The 27473-nt window shown below is 45.0% G+C and overlaps 1 protein-coding gene across 1 annotated transcript in view; it reads left to right on the forward strand.

Annotated features, from left to right (window-relative positions):
• SSR1 (signal sequence receptor subunit 1) overlaps positions 1 to 27473 on the forward strand; it is a 112593-nt gene that overhangs the window by 40986 nt on the left and 44134 nt on the right. Inside the window, exons 3-5 of the mRNA XM_069217298.1 lie at positions 3537 to 3630; positions 4360 to 4622; positions 25833 to 25909. Coding sequence (XP_069073399.1) covers positions 3537 to 3630; positions 4360 to 4622; positions 25833 to 25909 — 434 coding nt within the window. The remainder of the gene's footprint in view (positions 1 to 3536; positions 3631 to 4359; positions 4623 to 25832; positions 25910 to 27473) is intronic.

Here is a 27473-nt window from a genome sequence, read left to right on the forward strand (position 1 = left end):
GCATATGCACTCAATAGCAGCATCTCTCTCTGCTCCCAGAATCCCTTCACTCCCACATATCTGCCTTCTGAGTCTACCCATTGATGGGTGATGCGAAAGGGAGGGGGGGCCTGCGAATCAAGATTACCACTCCTCTGGACCCAGATGTATAGCCTGCATGTGCCAGCATAGCATAAGGCCCACTGCCCAAAAAAAAAACACTTTGTGGCCCGAAGGTGTCTCCTGGAGGAGTACCACATCCGGTCACAGCCTCTTTATATACTGGGACACTAAGCCAGGCTTAACCCTATCACCCAGTCCGTTTACGTTCCAGGAGAGGACCGTGAGGCCCTGTGTGTCCACTAATGGAGGCCCTTTCTCACTATCACGGGGGCCATTTGGAGCCACTAAGGAAAGGGACAAGAATGGAGTATCTCCTCAGCAACTTAGGTCCCCAGGATCATGAAGGGATTCTCCTTTGTCCCTTTTCCGGATACTCGTCCTACAGTTTCTCTCAGAGTCAAATGAGTCTGGTCCCCCCCTCCTCGTGTTGTCCGCCAGGGAAACCGCCACGGTGTGTCCCCTCTGCCTCGGTCCTCTACGTCTGGGGAGAGACCATTCCCCTGAAACAGGACCTTCAGCTTGGCTGGAAAGAGAAGCATATACTGCATTTGAAGACTGCGTAGCTTGGCCTTCAGAGTCAAAGCTGCAGCAATGTCTCTGGACTTCCCTAGTATAGTCCGGGAATATCAGGATCTTCGAGTTGTTGTAGTTGTAGTGGGGCCACCGGGGGAATCAGAGGCCGGCGATTGGGGTGGGGTCATTACTTTCGTGTAAGGATCCATTTTTCCCTGCCGGGCGGTCTGGGTTCCTTATCGCTTGCCATCTAGAAATGGGATCCTGGGAGTCCTGCCAAGCACCTCACTCCGGTACTATATTTAGTCACTGCAGAGGAGCCTACCTGGCCCCCCCGGGGTATCTCTTTGGCCACTCGGACCTCAAGTCTGCAGGCTCTGTAGTATCTTCATCTCTCTCCCCCTGGGGGGGGGGAGCGCGGAATACATCCATCCCAACGACTCCCTCTGCATGCCTCCTCCGGCACGAACTCGTCTGTTCACCCCACACCTTCATCGCGTAGAGCACCTTCTTTGCCAGTCAGTCTCCGGTGCCCACTCCAGTCCCCCAACCAATAAGGGGGATGGGGAGGGGGGTCTCTTCAAGAGGGGGGGGGGGGGGGCAGCCAGCCTTCTCCACTGTATGAGTTCCCTCTCAGGGTCGGAGTATAGCGAAATGCTCACCGGTGTTTTTGGGCGGCCCAGCCATCTGCCACTGTTGGAGAGTCTGCCGTATGCAGGGCTCTTTTCAGTCTGGCAGGCCTGCTTCTAGCCCAAGACGTTCCTGGTGCCCCAGGCCTGCCGCCGCGTAGGCCTCACGGCCGCCAGGGAGCATTCCTTTTTCTTCCCGTGGCCGCTGCTAAGCTGCTTTTCGCCACATTCTCTCGGGCAGACCGCCCGGTGAATCCAGCTTCGGCCCTGGGCCAGACCGGGGATCTTAAATAGAAGATTGCAGGATTTCTCGTGGAGGCTGTTACGGAGCTCTTCAAGGAGCGTCTGTTCCCATCCCCTTCTTTATTAATCTTATTATATTTAATTTTCTATATGGCCACGCTGAATAGTCCTTGCAGACCCCACGTTGAGAAATGCTGCTGTAGCTCATTAATAGAAATATTCCTCAACTTAGCTGTTGTTGGCTTCAACTGAGATTACTATAGGTTTGCTCAAGATGTATAGTAACAAGAATCGCTTAACTAGCTTAAACCGACTGTCCTTGTTCTTAGGAACTTCATCAACCTTGGACAATTGAATGTGTGACCTAATGTATATGTCTGACGGATTAAATTAGTGTATTCCCGTTATGACACTTACACGTGATTAGTTGGAATTAGAACATACTATGGTTGTATAAACTTGTATATGTTCACCTACAAGTGTATTTTGCCCGTTTTGCTTGTGCTTGTTACAGTAGGTGTGATTTGGTTATGCTAATGATAATTTGCATGAGGCAGATTTCTTTTTAAAGTGGCACTGTGTGTGAAAATGTGTGGGAATGCTACCCAGACCGATTACCAGAGCTTTACAGTATTTGTAAGCATTTGTTCCATCACCTTTTGTGTGTTTGATTTCACAACCCAAATAGTCAAGGTTGTACCCAGACGTGGGTCCCTTGTTCGCAGTACCATAAGATCCAAACCACACTTCACAGATGAGTCTGAAACCAGTATTGGATTGCTCATGTGCCCTTCTAGAGGGCCTTGTGTTTTTTCTTCAAGTGTCATGTGCATTGTTCACACATGAGAGTAGAGAACATTGCAGTGGGTCCGTCTACTTCATCCATTGGCTTGATCTGTTGTGAGGGTTTTTTTCTTTCCCCCCCCCCCCTGATCGCATGCTCACGTCCACCTGAAATTGAGTACACTACAGGGCCATGGCTGGTGGTCCAATAGTATCCTCTCTTTCCTTCATATTTGTGTGGGTCTTTTTTCCACCTGACAGCTCCTCTGATAGTCGTCCAGGCTACATACTTGCTGCTAGTTTCTTTCCAAGGTGCACTGTATCCTGTGGAGGCACTCCTTCCAAACCTGGTGTCCAGCTTGGGAGTAGTGTTATGCATAATCTGTCATCATTTTGCTGTTTTAAGATGGCCAAGATGATGTTTCTTAATGTGGTGTTCAAGTTGGAACAATATTACTCTGTTTGATAGAATTAGAAGACAGCTACCCCATCCTATATTAACCATTTTACTTTATTTTAATTGCAATTACATGCCTGCCATGTTTATGGTGACATGTTTCCTTGTTTCTACTTCTATTATCTTAATGTATCTTGCTTGCGTTTTTTTTTTTTTTTAGTAAGTGAATGCACCAATGATTTAGTAGGTGAATGAATCAATGGAAGAGTAATAACAAGGTACACGTTTTATGGATGGAGTGCCTTAACTTAAGCAGTGATCAAAAATGCACTTTCAGGTCTAAGCGAGGCCTGTTGGCATTATCAAGCATGTTATTTTTTTATTTGGTGATCTGCATCGGTGCAGTGCTCAGATACTTTAGCTGACCTATATGGAACACAAATAAATGAAGGTCGTTAATGATGTGTAAAATGTGGGTAAGGGAAGCTTGTTAAACTGAGAAGGGTACCTATCCTGAGAACTGCAGTTACAAGTTGTTAACTTCTTTGTGATTTTGACTGCCTGCTTTTAAGTTTTTTTTGGGGGGGGAGACCTAATGCTTATTGTGCATTAAAATGCTGTCAAAACTCCGCTTTATGTGGTTATTTCACTTTAAAAATTATAATGTCCCCTTCGGAGGTCTAGTACTGCTAGCTCCTTCTTCAATAATTAACTTCATTTTCGGTTTTGATGCTGTTTCAATGACTTGGGCGTACTCGCCCATTGCAGATCGAGCTTCTGAGTGGTGTCTGGCTTCACGATTGCTTACAGTGGGTGGTGCGTCTTTGCAACTTTTGTGCTTTTAAAAATCCTTTTACGTCTGCTTTTAGGTAGAAGAAAAAGAGGAAGAGGAGGACCTAACATCAGGAGAACCAAAAGCCTCCCCAAATGCTGACACAACCATCTTGTTTGTGAAAGGAGAAGGTATATTTGTAATGTTTTTATTAGTATTCGTTTTATGCTCGAAGTTCCCGGGGAAGACTTTTGGACTCTGCCACAGAACATTTTGTAACATAAGGTGGCAAACAAAGATTGCAAGAAGATTAATTATATTGCAAGTTGTGTGGTGGGCGCACACATTCACTGAGGATTGACAATCCTCCATGATCATGTCTTTGAAAGGATCCTTGTTACTTTTGAGTAGAAACGCTAGATGAGAAGGAAATTGGTCAGGGACTTGGGGACTTTTGCTTCCTTTTACTCATTCCTGAATACTCTACCAGAGACAACCCTTTAACCAGGCAATCCCTAAACAAGCTTGTTCTGCCAGGAAAGAAGGAAGGGGGACTCCGAGCCAAGTCCTTTGCACTTGTAGCCTGTTAAGTTTTGACTAGCACCTAAACCTACTTGAGGAGTCGAACCAGGTCTTCTGTATGGATAGATTTCTTCTTTAATGAGACTTGTGGAAGGCTGTTCTTGTTTCACTTAGCTGGTGTGACAAGCACAACCTCGTATAATCACTGTAAAGAACATATTGCCGTTTTATGCACTTTAGTGGATTGTTTAAAGAGCTGGGAGTCCACCAAACTCCAACCAGGATAACAAGTTATCAGGTTGTTGTTATTATGTTTATAGTTGGATAACTGTCACCGTAGCAGTTTTAGTTCTCCAGTATATCTCTACTCGGCAATGATTTTTGTCTGTTCTTTTTAGATTTTCCTGCTAACGACATTGTGAAGTTCCTAGTTGGTTTCACCAATAAGGGTCCTGAGGAATTTACTATTGAGTCTCTTGATGCCTCTTTTCGATATCCTCAAGATTACCAATTTTATATCCAGAACTTCACTGCTCTTCCTCTGAACACTGTGGTTCCACCTCAGAGACAGGCCACATTTGAATATTCCTTCATCCCTGCTGAGCCTATGGGGGGTCGTCCCTTTGGACTTGTGATCAACTTGAACTATAAAGATGAAAATGTAAGTTGTTTTACTTTTGTAATTTGCGAAACGTCATTGATTTGCTCCCAGTATCGTTTGTATATACTTAAGGGGAACCAGTAGTGCACTCAGTTCTGGTGGAAATTGTTTGCTGCTGTGTACTTCAAATGTCACAGGTGTTAATGGTGTGATTTACATGATTGCCAACAAACCTACTGTTTACTGTATTTTTGTTGCTTAATTATATACATTTTTGTATAGACCCATATATATTTACTTGACCTGTATATTTATTCATGTTGAAACCGTTCACTAGATATTTGTCCTACCTGCAGATAACGATTCCACTTTTAGCTTATTGGGTAGCATTTTATGACTGAATTGTTCTTCATAAGTAGAATCAGACAAATGCTGATACAGCCTGACACCACGACCACCCTGGTAAATGAAAGCTACTGTCTTGGAAAACCTTCTCCAGCAAAGGCTTTATTGTCTTGGGCTGTGCAGTGAGGATTTTGCTCTGACGGGTAAGCGTAGGTACCATAAACTAATGCTTCTATTGGGCAACAGACATCTATAACCAGAAACAACTTATATATTTGTTTAAATACCTTTTGCTTGCTGGTACCGTATACCATACACAGCACATTCCCTTTTCAGCAGAAGGGTGTAGAGACGGAACCTGCATCTAGTGCTTTTTTTTGCGGTCTCGCTAATAACTGCTCCAGCTGTCTGACGAAAGACACCATTTTATGCCATACTCCAGAGAGCCAGTTCTTGCTCGAGATTGCATGGTTTTGGTGACTGTAGGAAGTTGGCTCTGTATGTGCTATTTCAAAGTAAGGAATAGCATGCACAGAGTCCAAGGGTTCCCCTTAGAGGTAAAATAGTGGTAAAAATAGATAATACTAATGCTCTATTTTGTGGTAGTGTGGTCGAGCAGTAGGCTTATCCAAGGAGTAGTGTTAAGCATTTGTTGTACATACACATAGACAATAAATGAGGTACACACACTCAGAGACAAATCCAGCCAATAGGTTTTTATATAGAAAAATATATTTTCTTAGTTTATTTTAAGAACCACAGGTTCAAATTCTACATGTAATATCTCATTCGAAAGGTATTGCAGGTAAGTACTTTAGGAACTTCAAATCATCAAAATTGCATGTATACTTTTCAAGTTATTCACAAATAGCTGTTTTAAAAGTGGACACTTAGTGCAATTTTCACAGTTCCTAGGGGAGGTAAGTATTTGTTAGGTTAACCAGGTAAGTAAGACACTTACAGGGCTTAGTTCTTGGTCCAAGGTAGCCCACCGTTGGGGGTTCAGAGCAACCCCAAAGTCACCACACCAGCAGCTCAGGGCCGGTCAGGTGCAGAGTTCAAGGTGGTGCCCAAAACACATAGGCTAGAATGGAGAGAAGGGGGTGCCCCGGTTCCGGTCTGCTTGCAGGTAAGTACCCGCGTCTTCGGAGGGCAGACCAGGGGGGTTTTTGTAGGGCACCGGGGGGGACACAAGTCCACACAGAAATTTCACCCTCAGCAGCGCAGGGGCGGCCGGGTGCAGTGTAGAAACAGGCGTCGGGTTCGCAATGTTAGTCTATGAGAGATCTCGGGATCTCTTCAGCGCTGCAGGCAGGCAAGGGGGGGATTCCTCGGGGAAACCTCCACTTGGGTAAGGGAGAGGGACTCCTGGGGGTCACTTCTCCAGTGAAAGTCCGGTCCTTCAGGTCCTGGGGGCTGCGGGTGCAGGGTCTCTCCCAGGCGTCGGGACTTAGGATTCAAAGAGTCGCGGTCAGGGGAAGCCTCGGGATTCCCTCTGCAGGCGGCGCTGTGGGGGCTCAGGGGGGGACAGGTTTTGGTACTCACAGTATCAGAGTAGTCCTGGGGTCCCTCCTGAGGTGTTGGATCTCCACCAGCCGAGTCGGGGTCGCCGGGTGCAGTGTTGCAAGTCTCACGCTTCTTGCGGGGAGCTTGCAGGGTTCTTTCAAAGCTGCTGGAAACAAAGTTGCAGCCTTTCTTGGAGCAGGTCCGCTGTCCTCGGGAGTTTCTTGTCTTTTCGAAGCAGGGGCAGTCCTCAGAGGATGTCGAGGTCGCTGGTCCCTTTGGAAGGCGTCGCTGGAGCAGGATCTTTGGAAGGCAGGAGACAGGCCGGTGAGTTTCTGGAGCCAAGGCAGTTGTCGTCTTCTGGTCTTCCTCTGCAGGGGTTTTCAGCTAGGCAGTCCTTCTTCTTGTAGTTGCAGGAATCTAATTTTCTAGGGTTCAGGGTAGCCCTTAAATACTAAATTTAAGGGCGTGTTTAGGTCGGGGGGGGTTAGTAGCCAATGGCTACTAGCCCTGAGGGTGGGTACACCCTCTTTGTGCCTCCTCCCAAGGGGAGGGGGGTCACAATCCTAACCCTATTGGGGGAATCCTCCATCTGCAAGATGGAGGATTTCTAAAAGTTAGAGTCACCTCAGCTCAGGACACCTTAGGGGCTGTCCTGACTGGCCAGTGACTCCTCCTTGTTGCTTTCTTTGTTCCCTCCAGCCTTGCCGCCAAAAGTGGGGGCCGTGGCCGGAGGGGGCGGGCAACTCCACTAAGCTGGAGTGCCCTGCTGGGCTGTGACAAAGGGGTGAGCCTTTGAGGCTCACCGCCAGGTGTCACGGCTCCTGCCTGGGGGAGGTGTTAGCATCTCCACCCAGTGCAGGCTTTGTTACTGGCCTCAGAGTGACAAAGGCGCACTCCCCATGGGGCCAGCAACATGTCTCTGGTGTGGCAGGCTGCTGGAACTAGTCAGCCTACACAGACAGTCGGTTAAGTTTCAGGGGGCACCTCTAAGGTGCCCTCTGGGGTGTGTTTTGCAATAAAATGTACACTGGCATCAGTGTGCATTTATTGTGCTGAGAAGTTTGATACCAAACTTCCCAGTTTTCAGTGTAGCCATTATGGTGCTGTGGAGTTCGTGTAAAACAGACTCCCAGACCATATACTCTTATGGCTACCCTGCACTTACAATGTCTAAGGTTTTGTTTAGACACTGTAGGGGCACAGTGCTCATGCACTGGTACCCTCACCTATGGTATAGTGCACCCTGCCTTAGGGCTGTAAGGCCTGCTAGAGGGGTGTCTTACCTATACTGCATAGGCAGTGAGAGGCTGGCATGGCACCCTGAGGGGAGTGCCATGTCGACTTACTCATTTTGTTCTCACTAGCGCACACAGGCTTGTAAGCAGTGTGTCTGTGCTGAGTGAGGGGTCTCTAGGGTGGCATAAGACATGCTGCAGCCCTTAGAGACCTTCCTTGGCATCAGGGCCCTTGGTACTAGAAGTACCAGTTACAAGGGACTTATCTGAATGCCAGGGTGTGCCAATTGTGGATACAATGGTACATTTTAGGTGAAGGAACACTGGTGCTGGGGCCTGGTTAGCAGGGTCCCAGCACTCTTCTCAGTCAAGTCAGCATCAGTATCAGGCAAAAAGTGGGGGGTAACTGCAACAGGGAGCCATTTCTTTACAGTGACCGTCTCAGTTCTGTTAGTTGCATCATTCTTCCCTTTCTGTATTTGGTTTAACTGTCCGGAAGTTTGTAATTTTTCCTGCTCCGAATGCAGCGTTGTCAACGGCCACGTTTAAACACCAATTTGCTGCCTTTCAGCGCCACCTAGGGATCACTAAGAAAAACGACAACATTTCTGCTTAAGATGCAACATCCTATTGACGCGCAGTGGCAGTATCACTTGTTTGTAAAAGTATGCAAGAACAATTCTCATTGCCAGTCGTTGGTAAAATAGTCGTAAAGCAGCACGGGGGCCTGATTTGTGGGTCTTTTTCAGAGTTATTTCTACAGTTCTTGTGTCCCACTTTATGCCAGTTTTCTTCCACATCTGAAAGCTTTTGCTGCACGGTTCTGCCTTTTAGCTATGTATGTTTTGTACCTGGCTACTATAGGGCCTGGTAATCTCTGTATCGCATTCTTGGGTGAACAGGCCTCTTGTGCGTGCCTGTGCTTGGTGTTATCATTGGAAAGCAATTCCTTTGTAGGACCTGACTTGTATGTGGCATATGGGTACGTGACGACATTTGATTTAATCACCAAGAAGGATGAGGTGGATACAGACTCCCTACTGCGAAGTGCTTCACTGGCCCAGTGTGAGTAATGGAAGTAAGGTACCATGTCACTGGAATGTTTCACCCCACCATTTTCCCTCTGTAACAGACTACTTATCAAATCAGACCATATTGTTACGATGTGAGTGAGCTTGAAGCATTGTGGCGATGTGGGTTCTTCAGGAGCACGTGTCCATTGGCTCCAGAGACTCTTATTATTCCATCTAGTCGGCGTCAGTTTTTTTTCATGGCACGAAAGCCCCAAGACACGCTGTTACTGAAGGTTCAAACCAGAGTCCGTCCTGGGCTTGCTGCAGTGAGTCTGTGCCCCAAGACTTCGTCTCTCTCCGTGTGTATGTGTCGGAGAGCTAAGTAGGCCCCAGCCCATCAAGTAGACCATGTATGACCACCTTCTGCTTCCTCTGCCTCTGGTTGAGCTGGGCTGTTGTGACATTAGCACTTTCGCCCTCCAGTACGAGTCCCAGCTCCATGCTGCCAGAAGCATGCTTCTCCTAGTGTTTAAACACAGGTACAACCCCCAACATGCTAGTCTTTCCACTCGGCCAACCGCTACAGTTAGGTTGAAAGACCCCTTAACATTTGAGGTACTCTACACCAGAGTGTCTCAACCTACAATCTTCTATGCCTGTGCACTGCTTGGAGGAGAAAAGTTTGTCATAGTCAACACATGTGCATAACTTTGAGCATATCTTGAAAAAGATACCACATCTCTTCTGATGGCAGGTTTACTTTTGGAGATTTTGGACTCTCATGGCTGTCCGTATTCATGCAATAATTGTAACCATTAATAGCTGGACCAGGGGTGGAGGAGCAAAGCCAACATTCCTCCACCATTCATGTTCAGTTCATCGTGGTTTTGCATTCTGTTTTCCTGGGTACGCTAATTGCTTCCTGGATGATCCAAGTCCGAAGTTATAAACAGGGGTGTGGAATTTATTAAAATATCTACTTGTCCAGGGGACAGGTTGCTTCTCAAATCTACTTGTCCTGTAAAAAGATCTACTTGTCCCTTTGGTGCCATGTAGTGTGGCGACAAATTATGGCAGCAATTAATAGCCTCTCTGATTATGCCAGGGCTACTACCATAGTAGGGCTTGAATACTTGGAGTTTCAATCGCTACTGTAGCAATTTCCTTATTTTGCCACCTTTCTGCAGATCTGCATACTGGGGCTGGAGGAAGCAGTAAGCAATAGTTTCAGGGCTGGAATGCCTTTGAGTCTGCAAACCTACTAACCTGCATGTTTTAAAGATTTTTACCAGCTTCTCTCTAATATTTTCCCATAATAAGAAAGGTTGGACATTTACTCCTGACAATGGCAGAATTAGAACTTCTTCCAGGGTTGGGAAGAAAGTGGCTGGAGGGAAAATGAACTTGCAAATGCTCAATAGATTTTCACATGAGCAAATCTACACATCGTATTTACCCATGCTAAAATACAGTTCACAAATATTTTATAGGGGTACGACATATACCATGGGTGCACTTTTGTGACTTTCTTTAAGAATTTGGGGCCACATGTAGGTAGGTTCAGATTTGTGACCTGCAAATTGCGAGTCGCAAATCCGAATGTAGGATGGTGTCCTTGACACCATCTGTGATTCGCAAGGGCTTCGCAAATGCCCACCTCATGAATAATCATGAGGTGGGTCGCAATTTGCGACCTCCTCGCGAATGGTGGCCTGCTGGAGACAGCAGACCACCATGTCTGTGACTGCTTTTCAATAAAGCAGTTTTTTTTTGTTTGTTTTTGTAATGCAGCCCGTTTTCCTTAACCACTTCGCTGCCAGGCCTTTTCCCCCTCCTGTGCCAGGCCTTTTTTTGCCTATTTGGGGCAGTTCGCGCTTAGGCCCTCATAACTTTTTGTCCACATAAGCTAACCAAGCCAAATTTGCGTCCTTTTTTTCCAACATCCTAGCGATTCTAAAGGTACCCAGACTTTGTGGGTTCCCCTGAAGGAGGCCAAGAAATTGGCCAAAATACAGTGAAAATTTCGTTTTTTTCAAAAAAATTGGAAAAAGGGGCTGCAGAAGAAGGCTTGTGGTTTTTCCCCTGAAAATGGCATCAACAAAGGGTTTGCGGTGCTAAACTCAGCAGCTTCCCAGCTTTCAGGAACAGGCAGACTTGAATCCGAAAACCCAATTTTTCAACACAATTTTGGCATTTTACTGGGGCATACCCCATTTGTGCAATTTTTTGTGCTTTCAGCCTCCTTCCAGTCAGTGACCGGAATGGTCATGAAACCAATGCTGGATCCCAGAAACCTAAACATTTCTGAAAAGTAGACAAAATTCTGAATTCAGCAAGGGGTCATTTGTGTAGATCCTACAAGGGTTTCCTACAGAAAATAACAGCTGAAAAAGAAAAATATTGAAATTGAGGTGAAAAAAACATCAATTTTTCTCTACTTTTTACTCTGTAACTTTTCCCTGCAATGTCAGATTATCGAAAGCAATATACCGTTACGTCTGCTGGACTCCTCTGGTTGCGGGGATATATAGGGTTTGTAGGTTCATCAAGAACCCGAGGAACCCAGAGCCAATAAATGAGCTGCACCCTGCAGTGCGTTTTCATTCTATACCGGGTATACAGTAATTCATTTGCTGAAATATAAGGAGTAAAAAATAGCTATCAAGAAAACCTTTGCATTTCCAAAAAGGGCACAAGATAAGGTGTTGAGGAGCAGTGGTTATTTGCACATCTCTGAATTCCGGGGTGACCATAGTAGCACGTGAATTACATGGAATTTCTCAAATAGATGTCTTTTTTACACACACCCCTATATTTGGAAGGAATAAATGTAGAGAAAGACGAGGGGCAATAACACTTGTTTTGCTATTCTATGTTCCCCCAAGTCTCCCGATAAAAATGATACCTCACTTGTTTGGGTAGGCCTAGCGCCCGCGACAGGATATGCCCCAAAACACAACGTGGACACATCACAGAAAACAGAGCTGTTTTTAGCAAAGTGACTACCTGTAGATTTTGGCCTCTAGCTCAGCCGGCACCTAGGGAAACCTACCAAACCTGTGCATTTCTGAAAACTAGAGACCTAGGGGAATCCAAGGAGGGGTGACTTGTGTGGCTCGGACCAGGTTCTGTTACCCAGAATCCTTTGCAAACCTCAATTTGGCTAAAAAAAACACATGTTCCTCACATTTCTGTGGCAGAAAGTTCTGGAATCTGAGAGGAGCCACAAATTTCCTTCCACTCAGCGTTCCCCCACGTCTCCCGATAAAAATGATACCTCACTTGCGTGGGTAGGCCTAGCGCCGGCGACAGGAAACACCCCAAAGCGCAACGTGGACACATCCTAAATTTTGGAAAAAAACAGAGGTGTTTTTTGCGAAGTGCCTACCTGTAGATTTTGGCCTCTAGCTCAGCCGGCACCTAGGGAAACCTACCAAACCTGTGCATTTCTGAAAACTAGAGACCTAGGGGAATCCAAGGAGGGGTGACTTGCGGGGCTTGGACCAGGTTCTGTTACCCAGAATCCTTTGCAAACCTCAAAATTTGGCTAAAAAAACACATGTTCCTCACATTTCTGTGGCAGAAAGTTCTGGAATCTGAGAGGAGCTACAAATTTCCTTCCACCCAGCGTTCCCCCAAGTCTCCCGATAAAAATGATACCTCACTTGCGTGGGTAGGCCTAGCGCCTGCGACAGGAAACACCCCAAAGCGCAACGTGGACACATCCACAATTTTGGGAGAAAACAGTGCCTACCTGCGGATTTTGGCCTGTAGCTCACCCGGCGCCTAGGGAAACCTACCAAACCAGTGCATTTCTGAAAACTAGAGACCTAGGGGAATCCAAGGAGGGGTGACTTGCGGGGCTCGGACCAGGTTCTGTTACCCAGAATCCTTTGCAAACCTCAAAATTTGGCTAAAAAAACACATGTTCCTCACATTTCTGTGGCAGAAAGTTCTGGAATCTGATAGGAGCCACAAATTTCCTTCCACCCAGCGTTCCCCCAAGTCTCCCGATAAAAATGATACCTCACTTGTGTGGGTGGCCCAGGTGCCTGCAACATAATAAGGCCCAAAACCTGAAGGGATAGCACAGCAAGTTTATAAGGGCATATTCTTTTATACATCTTTAGACGGACTCTGCTTTGGGGACCCACATAAGTGAGGTGTCATTTTACTTGGGAGACTGAGGGGAAAACTGGGGAGTAGGAATTTTGTGCTGGAGCGGTGATCCTACTAAGAAAAATCAGGAAAATATGCTTTTTTATGCAAATTGTGAGGTTTACAGAGGAGTCTGGGTAAGAAAATGTTGGGGGAGCCACACAAGCCACACCTCCCTAGACTCCTTGGGGTGCCTAGTTTAAAAAAGTTTCTGGGTTTTGTAGGTTTCCCTACATGACGGCCGCACCCAGGACCAAAAACATAGGTGGGCCCTCCCCCCCAAACACAGGTATTTTTGGAATATATCACTTTGATGTGTGCACATACGTCCGTGATGTGCCAAACACTAAAATTGTGAAAAGAAACACACTTAGGTTATGTGAAGAAGACCCCTCACCCACCAACCAAGTTGGTGGCATGCTTCATCATCGGGGTCCCACCTGAGGCACCTAGCGTGTCTCAAGTGTGCTGCGACGCCTGATTACAGCGGAGCAGGTTTTGTCATTTGTACCACACATACTGGTTGGATTTGGCACGAGGGTGAGTGATGGTTCAGTAGATCAAATTTTATTAACAAGAGATTTCACAAAAGTGAAATGCACTGGTAATAACTGAAAGGCCAAAAAACTGAACCAATGACTCACAGCTCGTGAGCTGTAAAGCCACGACAAGGCACCAACCGCTTTACAGTCCATTCACACACCTTTCATACATGACATGCACTAGACCATTCACGCCGCCAGCCACGGGCCCAGCACATTACAAGACTCGCATCCACAGACAGCGCCAGTCAAGGGCCCATCACTTTCATACGCCCACATGCCTGATACAGCAATCACACCAGCTGATGAGTGTGTGGACTGGCGTTTGGCCGGCACTGCCAGCCAAGCGCCACCCCACCCACACCACCAGCCAAGCGCCACCCCACCCACACCGCCAGCCCAGCGCCACCCCACACACACCGCCAGCCCAGCGCCACCCCACACACACCGCCAGCCAAGCGCCACCCCACACACACCGCCAGCCAAGCGCCACCACACCCACGCCGCCAGCCAAGCGCCACTCTACACATGCCATCCCCTTTTTTTTGTTTTTAAACAACAAAGAAACCACTAATCATAAATTAGTACAAAACTACAAACACAAAAGCTCTAACTGAATACATGACTAATGCCAACCGTGAAACCGAACATATAAAAATATAAAACACCAGTTTACGCTCACGGAATTTCCCAATAATTCTTCTGTGTGTGGTAGCTCCTGAAACAGCCACCCACACACAGCCCAGGCTTTGAAGGACAATCAGGGCAGTACATCCTAGTCTCCTTCCTGATACCTCTTCGAGCACAGACTCTACATCTCTTAGCAGGAAAGTTTTTTTTGGCCGTGGGAGGAATGTGCTCAGCAAAGTGACGATCTTTCAATCTAGCCACATCCTCCACCACTGCTTCTCTAGGAACTCTTGCCTGTTCCAGCACAACAAGGCTAGCTATGATAGACTCCTGAAATTTCACAAATGTCTTCCTTGACTCTGGAGAACTATCCTTAAACACAACAAAAGCATTAAAAGTTGCCAAGTGGAACAAGTGAAGCGCTAATTTCTTATACCACACATAAGACTTACGAGCAGCAGTGTAAGGTTCTAACCTCTGATCTACTCTATCAACACCACCCATGTGCTTATTATAGTCTAAGATGCACACAGGTTTGCGCACTTCGGCAACCTGACCCCAAACAGCCACAGGTGAAGTACTCTCATCATGGATGGTGCTTAGCATGTATACATCCCTCTTGTCTACAAATTTCAGAGCTAGCAGCTCATCATTCCGCAAGGCACTGCACTGTCCCTTCTCAAGTTTTTTACAGACAAGCTCTTTTGGATAGCCTTTCCGATTAGAGCGGATTGTGCCACAAGCAACAGTGTCCACTCTGAACAACTCCTTGAACAACCGAACTCCAGTGTAGAAGTTATCTACATATAAATGGTGACCTTTGTTAAACAGTCGTCTACCAAGTTCCCACACAATTTTCTCACTAACTCCAAAAGTGGGAGGACAACCAGGGGGGTCAATATTGGAATCCCTACCAGTGTAGACCCGGAAATTATAAACATATCCTGTACTACTTTCTGACAGCATATACAATTTAATTCCATACCGTGCCCTCTTGCTAGGAATGTACTGCCTAAAAACCAAACGACCCTTGAACAGGACCAAAGACTCATCTACAGATATTTCTTTCCCTGGAACATAGATCTCTGAAAACCGATCTACCAAATGATCAAGGACAGGTCTAATCTTAAAAAGACGGTCAGAATCAGGATGATCTCGTGGCAAGGCTAAAGCATTATCTACAAAATGCAACATCCGAAGAAGAAGCTCATACCGGTTACGACTCATGATGGCAGGAAATATAGCAGTTGCCATCAAGGGACTAGTAGACCAATATGAAGACAGCGACGGCTTCCTTATCAGCCCCATCAAAAAAGTTAAACCCAAGAACTTTTTCAACTCTTCCAGATTTGTGGGAATCCACCGGCTAGCTCTAGAGTGTGGCCGAAGTCTGGCAGCGTTGTCCCTCAAAAACTGCTCTGCATACAAATTAGTCTGCTCAACAATCTCTTCCAAAAATATATCGTCCATAAACAACTCAAAAAAGTTGACGGGCAAAAAGTTTTCCGTATTAACTCGACACCCTGGAAAACCAGTAAACGCAGGCAACTGTGGCTGCTCCATGTTTGGTGCAACCCATGCGTCAGGTCTTCCAATGGGAAGCCTTTCAGCCGCTGGCTCCTGCACCATTGGCACATCACTGTCCTCCTCTAAAACAGGCCCTTCATCAGCACTGAGAGTGGCTTCATCATCAGATGATTCATCTCTGACAGAAAATTCACTTCCAGAATCCTGCACTTCCTCCTCTGCCTCAGATGCAGAGTCAGTCTCATATTCATGGTCAGAAGATGACTCAAAAAGCACACTAACAACCTGCTGAGCGGTCATCCTACGGCTGGCCATGATCCTTCCTACTAAAATTAACTGGACAAATACACCACCAACAACCAGCACTGTGTAAGATAAGTAACAAAGTATAGGTTTATCACTAAGAATTATAAACTCAAAAACTATACTGCTCACTTGCCTGAAAAAGCTTGACTCACCAGCAACTTCTCTGCACAGCCACAGCAATCACCAACGATATCCCACTAAAAAGAGAAAAAAAAAAGCAAATTAGACATAAGACAACACAATAATCATTGTGCATAACTCTAAGGACAATTTCACACACAATCCTGCATTCAGTACACCACCTACAAACATGTCATTCATGCATTGCAACAATACTCACTTGGAGTAAATTTATTTACTTACCTAAAACATGCAACTACGCAAACCGCAGGACAACTACTGCCAAAACTGCAACAAGCCACAGCAAAGTCAGCAAAAGCTTTGAACTAAAACAAAAAGGAGAAAAACTGTTATTATCATAAAAGTAAATACTTCGCCAGTTGACAAACACTCCGCCACTAACCATTTTTTCATTTTCCCGTGTCTAGTCTTCTCTGCTTGGGGGAAGATGGGCCTAAAAAAAAAATAGGCCAATCTACCCCCAAGGGGAGGGGGCAGAAATCACCCAGATTACATTGCACCCTTTGGGGGGGGGCGACCCTTGCCCAAGGTGCCACACCCCCACACAAAGCACACACACACATACATAGTATCCCTGGCGCTATGGGGATTCTGCCCCCCTTGGGGACAGAAAGGCCTAAAAAATAGGCATATCTGCCCCCTAGGGGGGCAGAACTGCCCAAAAATACATGTGGGCCCCTGGGGGCGACCCTTGCCCAAGGGGCCACCCCCAACACAAAAAATAAAAATCAACAATAAAATCCCTGGTGTCTAGTGGCTTTCTGCCCCCCTTGGGGGCAGATCGGCCTAAAAATAGGGCCAATCTGCCCCCAAGGGGGGCAGAAACGACAATAAATACATTGCGCCCCTGGGGGGAGCGACCCTTGCCCAAGGGGCCACCCCCCAACACAAAGCACACATACATACATACTATTTCTGGCGCTATTGGGATTCTGCCCCCCTTGGGGGCAGAAAGGCCTAAAAAAAATAGGCCTCTCTGCCCCCAAGGGGGGCAGAACTGCCCAAAAATACATGAGGGCCCCTGGGGGCGACCCATGCCCAAGGGGCCGCCCCCCAACACAAAAAATACACATCAACAATAAAATCCCTGGTGTCTAGTGGCTTTCTGCCCCCCTTGGGGGCAGATCGGCCTAAAAATAGGGCCAATCTGCCCCCAGGGGGGGCAGAAACGACGTAAAATACATTTGCCCCCAAAGGGGAGCGACCCTTGCCCAAGGGGCCGCCCCCCAACACAAAAAATACAAATCAACAATAAAATCCCTGGTGTCTAGTGGCTTTCTGCCCCCCTTGGGGGCAGATCGGCCTAACAATAGGGCCAATCTGCCCCCAGGGGGGGCAGAAACGACGTAAAAAGCATGTGCCCCCAAAGGGGAGCGACCCTTGCCCAAGGGGTCGCTCCCCTACACTAATATTCACTCACACACACACACATACAGAAATCCCTGGTGTCTAGTGGGCATTCCTGCTGCCCGATCGCATCGCGATCGGGCAGCAGGAATGCTCAAAGAGACATTGAGGGAAAGGAAAACCCTTTCCTTTCCCTCGATGCCTCTCTGAGAGCACCCCCACCCCGCAGGAAGGTGAAATACTCACCTTCTCCCTTGACGCGCTGGAAGCAAATGGCTTCCAGCGCGTCATTCCCCCTTTCCATGAAATCAGCGCGCGATCGAAGCCCCTTTCAGCCCTGGCCTGGGGGTGTTGGGGGGCGGCCCTCGGGGGAAGCGCTAGCGCTTCCCCCGACTGCCAGTCCCTGGACGTAATGGTTACGTCCATGGCGCCACACGGGCGCTGCCATGGACGTAACCATTACGTCCGTGGCGGGGAAGGGGTTAAAGGAAAACGAGATGCATAACCCTGCTCTGAAAAAATGTTTACAGTGACATTCACAATGGAGAAGGGGTCCCATGGGGATCCCTTCCCTTTTGCGAAAGTGTTAGCACCCATTTGAAATGGGTGCAAACTGCGATTGGTTTGCGCCCGCGTTCGCGGTCACAAAACAATCCTACATTGCACTGCGAGTTGCAATTAGGAAGGGAATACCCCTTACCAATTGCGAGTCGCAAACCCGTTTTGTGATTCGGTAACCAGGTTACTGAATCGCAAAACTGGGTTTGTGTATCGCAATGTGCTTTTTGCATGTCGCAAACAGCGAAAGTCGCTGTTTGCGACATGCAAAAAGCTACCTACATGTGGGTCTTGGTCCCTAATTAGGTCTGGTGTTAAAGACATTTTGTTTTTATTAAACTTCTATTTCTCTCTCTTTCGGCTGGCTTAACTGTGAGCGATCGCATTCTGCTCTTCCACAAGGAGCATATTGCCACACAAAGTAGTTTTGTTCAGTGTCGGGAACTACAGTGGCAATCAGTGACGTAACAAAACTGGAGGGTGCCCCTTTGCAAAGAACATGGAGGAGCCCCCTCTCCAGACTCACTCAGGGCAGGTGCTGTGCTGAAGGGGCCCCCTGGAGGGCAGCTGCGGGCCTTTGTTATGCCGCTGGTGGCAACGTGTGCTTTAACAGTTCAAAAACTTTTTGGGGGGGTTTTGCCAATGTTTGTTACAATGTTGAGGGCCTGGTAGCTAGCTCCCACAAGAATAAAGTGTTACAAAAGCCATGTCAAAACAAGACACGCATTGATGAAACTAAAAGACTTATAAAAATATGTCAGATCAGTTGGCTTTGTCAGTGTTTGTTTATTTTCATGCTTCCCATAATCGTGTTGAAAATGGTTACACTGATTTTCCATTAGAAATATTTTTGGGAAATACTAGCATGCATCAACACATTTTACTGAATGACACTTCATTTGCATATAATCAGAGAGCATTCTGGGAGCATTATACTTAGCCTCTTAGCCTAAACTTTTCAAACATGTGTGTACACGTTTTATTTTTTTTTGTACTGGAACCAACGTCAGTAGTGAAGTGTGACCTTAAAACATTTATTTACAGCACTCACCCTAATAATGAAGGCTTTCAAATAATGAACCATATATACAAGTTCGAACAGCATTATCTTTTGGAAACACATTACCTCAACTGCAGAGAATTCCACTCTCTGTAAACAAGCAACCAAAGGGTTTGTGCTGCAGGGGGTTGGGCCTACTTGTCCCAAGGACAAAGTAAACATAAAAACTTGTTGCCCTTGACCCCAAACAAGATGTCCCGGGCGTCGGGCTATAGGAATTCCACATCCCTGATTATAAAGGTTTGACTTCGGAGATGGACAGCCTGATGAGTTGGACATGGACACATCTGCATGCTTTCTTCTCTGCAGTTGTCCACCTATGATTCTGAAAGTCCTTGAAGATTATGAAGCGCAAGGTGTGTGCTCTCATCTCAGATATGTTTTGTTGCTTTTCTGAGAACATGAATACAGCATATTACGTGTATTACGTGTAAACAGTGACGCTCACATGCCTAAAAAGGCTTTAAAAGACTTTTAGCTACACATTTTAATTGAGTAGCATTAAAGAGTATTTTTCGATTCTAGAGCTCGTCACAATGAGAATGAGTAGAATTGAGGAAGTTCAGGATTGACATTTGAATGTATTTAAGGCAGTGAACGCATGGGATGATCTCTGAGGGGAAATGGTGGTGTCTGAAACACAGAAGGAATTAAATAGGAGCAATACGTGGACTTTGGTCCTGGCAGATTAAAGGTAAAGCTGGACAAGATGTGGACTCTGCGTGAATAGTGCATCCTTTCCAGTTTTTTTCTGTTCATTCAAATACTTGTAGTCCTGAGAACAGGACTACATACACCAGAATCTAAATGAAAAACCTGTTTTGCTGATGTATTGACGCATTAGGAGTTCAAAGATGCTTTATTATACTTTGCGTAGACCTGGTAATGAAAGAATGGATGTGCTTAACATCATCTTCTGGAACATAGGACTTAAGTACTTATAGTGCATGTTTTCAGATTTCGCTCCATACTTTGTCAGTACCCTGTAAGAGACTTCTCCAGCATTAAAATGTGATTGGTCAAAACTAATAAATGGCTATGCAAAGCATTTTTTTGTTTCCAAGGAGACAAATGGCTGTAGGGGAAAATTGGTAGAGCACCAAAAAAGACAACTGTTCTGTGTTGCAAAACCAAATTTATCATATGTTTCTGAAAATATATTCATAATTAAGACGAACAGGAGGGAAACCTTTGGTGACGTCATGGTCGGGCTTTCAAATAGGTTATCTTCATCTAATTTTAAAATCTTATCTTTACATATGTTACATTTGTATTAAACGTCTATGATATACACTATTGGCAGCAGCCTCTTCTGTCAGTGTCATTTAGGAACCCCGTTTTCATGGATCTCAGGTTATCAGATGTCATGTGTTTGTCATCTAGTCCTGGCTCTCTCCCTGCATCTGTGTTCTTGTAATTTTATATATTTCAGTTTTATTTGGCTAGAACTGCAAGCACCCAAGCACAAATAAAATAAAAAAGGTACTCCATAATATAACCTCACCTGAAACAATTTCAACTATTTTGTTTTGTGAAGGTACTGTAATATTACCTTCAATGTATGTTCCACACCACTACAGCTAAATATCAATTCAAAACAAAGTTTTATTGCTGATTATACAGGGTTCTTGGTGAAAAGCAATGGAAGTCTAGCAGTGGGGGTTTGCCAGTAACACTTACTGGACAGTACAATGTTTTATATTGATAAGTGTTGTTTATTAAGCAGCCTCACTGGCAGGGACATGAGTAGAAAAAGAGGAAGAAAAGATTTTTAAAAAACTTTCTTCAGGAACCTAGCATGACAAAAATATCAATTGGGACACATTGGAGGGTGAAAGGAAAGAGAGCGTCTAGAGGAAAGAGGGAGAGGGTAAGTGGCGTAGTAACTTGTCATGGGGTAAGAAAGGAAATTGCAGTCAACCAATCTCGTTAGGTAAGTACAGCAGTCATTCGAGTTTAGTGAGATCCGTAGGTCTCTGGGCCCCAGTGCCACTCCACCTGTTGCTCCATTGATCACTAGGCCTCAGGAGAGAAAGTGGATGGGGCAAAAAAAGAGAAGTGAAAGGAATACAACAGACAAAAGGAAGAAAGAGAAAGGGTAGCAAAGAAAGAAATGAAAGAATGAGAATGAAAACACAACAAAGGGAAGAAATGGAGCAAACGTGTGAGACAAAGGGAAAAGGGGAAGGAAGCTCGCAAACTAAAGATAAAGAGGAAAAAATAGTGAAAGGAACGAGAAGAATGAACATTAGAGAAAAAAGAGATGGTGAGGGAAACAAGCAGCAAAGAACCAGGGCACGTATGTACTGACACATTTCCCACAGGCACAGAATGGGAAAACCACCATGGAAATTCGGGTCCCGACCAGTAACTTGTGGCTTCCACATACAGACTGGAAAAAAAGAGGGATTTATAGTAAAATGACAGGTAAAAATAAGAAAAACACCAGAGAAAAAAGGGAAGAAAGATAAAGAATAAAGTGAAAGGACGCATACGGCGTTGAAGGAAAAAGCAAATAAAAAAGAATTAGGGGAAGAGAAAACAATAGTGAAAGAATGAACACCTGATGAAGAAAAGACGGGAAAGAAACAAGGAAAGGAATAACCAAGTTTTTGCGATTTTGAAAGAGGAGGTAGCAAGAGGAAGTGGGAAATAAAAAAGAGAGGAGTAGAAATAAACAGTTGAAAGAGAGCGAAACTGTTAATGTGTGGATTCTAAGAGCTGGAAAGAGAAGTGGGGAGAAAGAAAAGATTGAGAGTAAACAGTAAAGGAAAGAACGGAGTGAGATAGGTGGAATGGACCCTCCTAAATAAAGACGACAGCCAAGAATAGATTTAATTGGCTCCCACACGTCCTCAAACAGAAGTCAGTGTGGAACACTCTGGGGGCACTGCAGAACGGCAGGAGGTGCATTAGAGTTATATGTGAACCTCAATACAGCAATATCTGAGCGCTTCAGATCAGGATTAGGGGTGTAGGCAGAGCTGTGTCCTGGCCCAGTGTTGGAATAACAAAGGCAGTGGATGAGGAATGAGAAACTGAGCAGAGTGTTATTCCTGGTATTGGATTAATGGGGTGCTGCAGGTTAGGGTTGAGGTGCATTGACAGTTGTATGTGGGCTGCAGTACTGAAATAGTAACTGGCACACAAGGTCAGAAGTGAGGTGTGTTAATAGAGCTACATGTAGAACCTAGTATTGGTTTGCCGGTTTTGCCGAGTGTTAGCCTGGAGGTGCCCTGGTGAAGCTGCGAGTGGGGCCTAGATGGGAGTGGCATTGCCTCTGACCACAGAAGTGAGGAGTCCTGAAGGATCTGTGTGAGCCTTAGTATTGGGAAGAAATGTGCACTGAATGTTAGAATTGATTAATTCTGGTGAATCTGTGGTGGTTCCCATCAACAGTAGCGTTGGATGTTAGACTTGAGGTGCCCTGGCTTAGCTGTTTTGTTCTTTTGGGTCCTGTATTGGCTTGGCAGTGGGGCTGAGTATTAAAATTGAGCTCTTGTAATGGAACTGTAAGTGAGCAGGTGCCAGTATAGTAAAGGAAGTGACCTTGCGGGGGTAGAGTAGAGGTGCACTGATGGAGCTGCACCCGGGGTCCTAGTACTGGAACAACAAAGTGTACTGACTGCAAGAACTGAGGTACTCTGGGAAACGGAATGTGTGGGGTTCCTGGCACTGGCATGGCTGAGGGCTTGGAGTGTGTGAATTGAGGTGCATTAATGTAGCTGTGTGTGGGTTCCCAAGATGGAGCTGAAGTGGGCACTGTCTCTAAGGATAGCAAAGCTCTGGTATAGCTGGGTGACTAGGCTTTAAGCAATTACATGCGATCCTCCACCATTGCTCTCAGCACACAGGCAGGCACACATGGTAAAGAAAATCCAAGCCAAGAAATGGCGGGAGCCAGGCAGCTGAGAGAGGGTGCAGAGGGCCCACAAAGACCAAATGTGACCAAGATTAACAGTCTGATTTAAGCTCAGTGGAAGAACGCTCTGCAAATGAAAAGGGAAGCGTCCCTGTACAGGAGCAGGAAATATAGTTTAAAAAAAAAAAAAAAAGTCCCCTACACACCAGATAAATAGCACAACGCGTAATTATACAGTAGTTGGTCACTGCTCCCACACAGGAAGGTCGAATGAGGCATGACTGACGACTAGCAAGCAAGGGTTTTTAAATTACACAAACTAACAAATGAAATAGCTGGAAGCCCACAGAAGTATTACTTAAAAGTATACAGGGGGTCTTACGCTTATGTCAGATCTAAAAAATGGTGTGAGTCAAGCTGCCATTTTAAGCTAAGAAGACAGCACGTGTGGTACTAGGTGGTTCAGTGCAGGCAATGAATCTTTCTTTCAAAACTCCCCTCAATCCTAATGAAAGTTGATTATTTAAAAAAAGAAATAAAATAGCCAATTTGTGGAGGCAGGCTCTGTTGTGGAGCACCAACACTCTTATCTCCTAAAGCCACTATATTGCCCCTTATCCGTATATACTTCCCCTTATTCTATTATACTTTAAACAGTAAATTTAAGAAGAAAGCACTTTAAAATGTATAATAGAGATCCCTAAAGGTCCCTCACTGATAATTAAAGGAAACAAATACAGAAGGGCCATGTTAAAATGAATGCAAATTAACTTACACAAAGTTGTGTTTAAGTAACTTGTCTGTGCTCTTGCCGAATCTTAAATGTGAACAATGGCTGGTATATTTCTCTAGAAAAAGTGCCATTCCTAGCCAACACTGTATCCTTGTCATTCCACTTCACTCCTTCAGTACACACCTCTGCACTCTAAGTCAAGCAGCAGTCAGTTTCATTGCTAGATGTTGCCAAACATATTTAGCCAACAAGCTGCAGCTATTGCTGCTTGCAGGACCGGTAATGAGGGTAACTGGAGCCTTGCATTATAATGTGGAATGTGGAACACCATATTGCCAGTCGCTTTCCTTTGTGGAAGAGTATGCTGTTGGAGCGTTTGGTGCATTATGTTGTCTGAAATTGATATTTATTCAGCAACTTAGGGTTCCCCAAAATATCCCATCTGGCTGAATAAATAGATGAAGCAGGTCTGGCACTGCTGCTGTCTTGCCCAGTCTGGAGCAGTCCGAACCATTGCTACTTTGTTTAAGCCTAGCAGTCGTTTTTAAAAGCCTGAGAATCTGAGACAATGCTTGAGACATTGACTTAAACCAGCTTCAAAAGGGAAAATCCTCTCTGAGCATGGTTCTGGGAGCATGGAACATAGTGTTAGCAATGTGAATTTGTTACATTGGCAGACCTAGCAACGTGCAAGTTCTTTAGGTCTTGAAAGTATTTGAAATCACATTTATTGTTTAAGACCCATCATATGTCTCCTGAGTTTCTGCCCTATGTGAACAGTCATAAAGGTGATGTTACACACTGGACACCCATACAAAATTTTCTGAGCCATTGTTGGAATGATTCTTTATCTGGTTCCACTCTGCTTACTATGATGATGCATTATGGTGTTGTATATAGAAGAATGGTTATGGAGAATACCAACTGAAGGCAGGATATCCAGGTTAGGTGAACTAGCTCTGATCCAGCATACTTGTGTTATACTCATGCTCCAAAGGGGACCACTTTCAATGAAGTGTAGAGGTTGCATATGGCTGCTTATGAAAGTTTCAGCAAGTCTTATGATTCATTGACTTGCACCAGAGTGGATTTCTTTAGGGATACTCAATGGGCACGTTCTTCCACTTGGACCTGCACCATGAAGTAGTGTGTGCATTATGAATGCCGTTATATATAGATTCTTACCAAAATGTGTCGGTAGATGTTCCACCGCAATCTACTATCACTGAGTGACTACTGACTTCCTAAGTGCACACAAAATGCCCATCTGAACTATTGAGAGGACTGTAGGGATGAACAGTAGATAGTCTAAGCCTCCTTCTGGTGTCTAGGTGTATCTTTTAGGGACTTGTACTTCCTTTCTTCCTGGTGTCATTTTGAGCTTTCAAACAAATTAAATCTGCATTAACTACCCTCTAGCAGAGAATTCTTGTCATACCTTACAAGTAAACTTTGCTCTAAGATCATACCTGGACTTTTTAAAAAAAATTGCATACATTTAAGCTACTGTTTCTTACTTGACTTTTCTCATGGGCCTACCTTAAACTAAAGAGGTAATAGCTACTGGGTTGTGTCACGTATCAACAAAAATGCTAACCGACCCTTGCCTGGCAGGCCTACACGCAGTATCCACCTATCTGCCATCAAATTTGCTGAACATGCTGTTGTAAGGCCTGTCTGCCACAAAGGTGATGTTGAACAGAAGATGGTGGATTTAAAGCTATTAAAATGGACAGATGTTTGTGTGGCTGCCTCATCTAGTCGGCATACAAGCTTCATTGTGCATGTATTGTACCTTTAATTAAATCTGAGAGAGTATCTGTGTTGGAGAACAGGGATGAGAAGTAACTCTTTTGACCTCTCCCGCCATATTATTATATTAATCTGTTTCAGTTAGGATTTCTGGAAAATAGGAGAGAAAATAAAGAGGGGGTGCAGGCAGCTGTAGTCTTCCCTTGCATAATCGCTGTGGAAATGAGTTCCACATAATAACGATATGATGGTTAGTTTTTAAAAGTGCTTTGAAATCCTTTGTAGTCACTGAGGATTCTACAAAAGCGTTCTACAGAAAACTGTAATGGATTAATTTCCCTTACTATTGCTGCCCTAATTTTTCATTTTTGTCATAGTAATAGAGATTGTCATTTTCTTTTGGACGATTATTGAATATTGTGCTAAGGGGGGAGGGGGTTGGAAGGTGGCATGAGGTCTGTCCCCTTTACTGCATGTATTTAATTCTTTATTTAATTAAATGCACAGATGATGGATCAATAATTTTTTTTTTTTTTTTTAAATCATGCTTCATAGGGAAACGTATTCCAGGATGCAGTCTTCAATCAAACCGTTACAATCATTGAGAGGGAGGATGGACTGGATGGTGAAACGTAAGTAACATTGCCTGTGTAGAACTGCCAGCCTTTTATTTTTATTGCAATGTTTGCAACTTATTTGCATTAAAGCAGCTGCGTGTACTGATTTGAGCTATTTTCATCCCAGCGTCACTTTGCCTTGATCCACTTGCATTATTTTCATGTTTAATTGTAAAGCCGAAAACTGACTTGCGGTCCTTTAAAATGTTTACTTCTGCTTTTATTTCTTGCATATCACACGGTTTTCCTTGTGACTTTTGCTGGTAAAAATCAAATTTTAGACGCATTTCTTGAAGACTGATGGTTTGCCCAAATGGACCAGAAACTTTAAATGTAGCAACATTCGTTAATCAGGGTTGCCTATGTGTGATTTTTATATTTTGCTTGGTCTTTTCCCTTGAATCTTTAATGCCTCACATTTTCAAAATGTATTTTCTCCAATGCTGGTTTTTATCTAATGGCCTACTAGAACTGTTCTTTGACACCAGCCACAAAACTCACAGAAAGGTTAAATCAAAAGTCTGGTTGTATAAAGGTAGTGTGTTAATTGTGTACATTCTATCTCGTTGCATGACAAATCAGTTGTGGCATGATAAACTTTGTTCGCTGGGGACCACAACTCATATTTTTCTGTTGTAGGTGAAGTTAATGCGATTTCTCACAGAGAAAGCTCCTTGTCTACCTAAAAAAACATTTGGCTGAAAATTGCATCTGCTACAGAGAAAGCTCCTGCCTTCTGATCAGATCATTGTTAAACATTTTTTTTTCTCTCGGGGCTCCAAAGTTCACATCAGTTGCAGTTTTCTGAGACATCTCCCACCACTCCCCGGCCCTGGGTAGTGTCCCATGGCTGAAAGCTAAAATGTTCTTCCTAATTCGTCCTGTTTGCAGCATGTGTAGCAGTACACCACATGCTGTGTAGACTCGAGCCATCAGGTGTTGAGCTAGGACCATTAAAAGATGTTTTCCTTCAAAGGAATTTTGAGGTAACTCCCCTGAAACAGTGCTCAAGGACACACTGCATTTCCTATTGCTTTCCCACCCAAGGGTTCGCATATGGGTCGAAGGCTCTATAGCAACTGTGCATCAGTTGAGGACTTCAGTGCAGGAGGATCAGAAAACCGAATGTTATGACAAGGTTGAACATTAACTCAATAACGATGACTGTTTCGGGATTGACTTATGTGATTGGTCAAAGGAGATTGATGTGTCTTTGGGGGTGGGGGGGAGTAGGGAGGGATGGGGAAATGCAAAAGGTCTCTAACCTGTGCATTCCCAAGGACAAAAATAAAAGCAATTCTATGGCATGCATTGCATATCATAGAAGGTGATTTGAGTCACCGAAAATGGGCTAAGTCCACTTACAGAAAGGTGAGAATGTCCAGGGTGTCTACTCCAATGACTAGGGGGATGGCTTCCTGTGCAGCACAGACCCTTGTTGAGTGTAGTCAAACTTTCTGTGACCACACAAGACTCCAGTTCTGGAAATTACAGATCTCCAAGAGCCCCATTTAAACCTGCATCCAGGAGGAAGACCACGCACAGGGTTTCAGGGCACTATACCAAGAACCAGTCAGAC

The sequence above is a fragment of the Pleurodeles waltl genome, chromosome 2_1 (genome assembly GCF_031143425.1).
Source record: "Pleurodeles waltl isolate 20211129_DDA chromosome 2_1, aPleWal1.hap1.20221129, whole genome shotgun sequence".
Lineage (NCBI taxonomy): Eukaryota > Metazoa > Chordata > Amphibia > Caudata > Salamandridae > Pleurodeles > Pleurodeles waltl.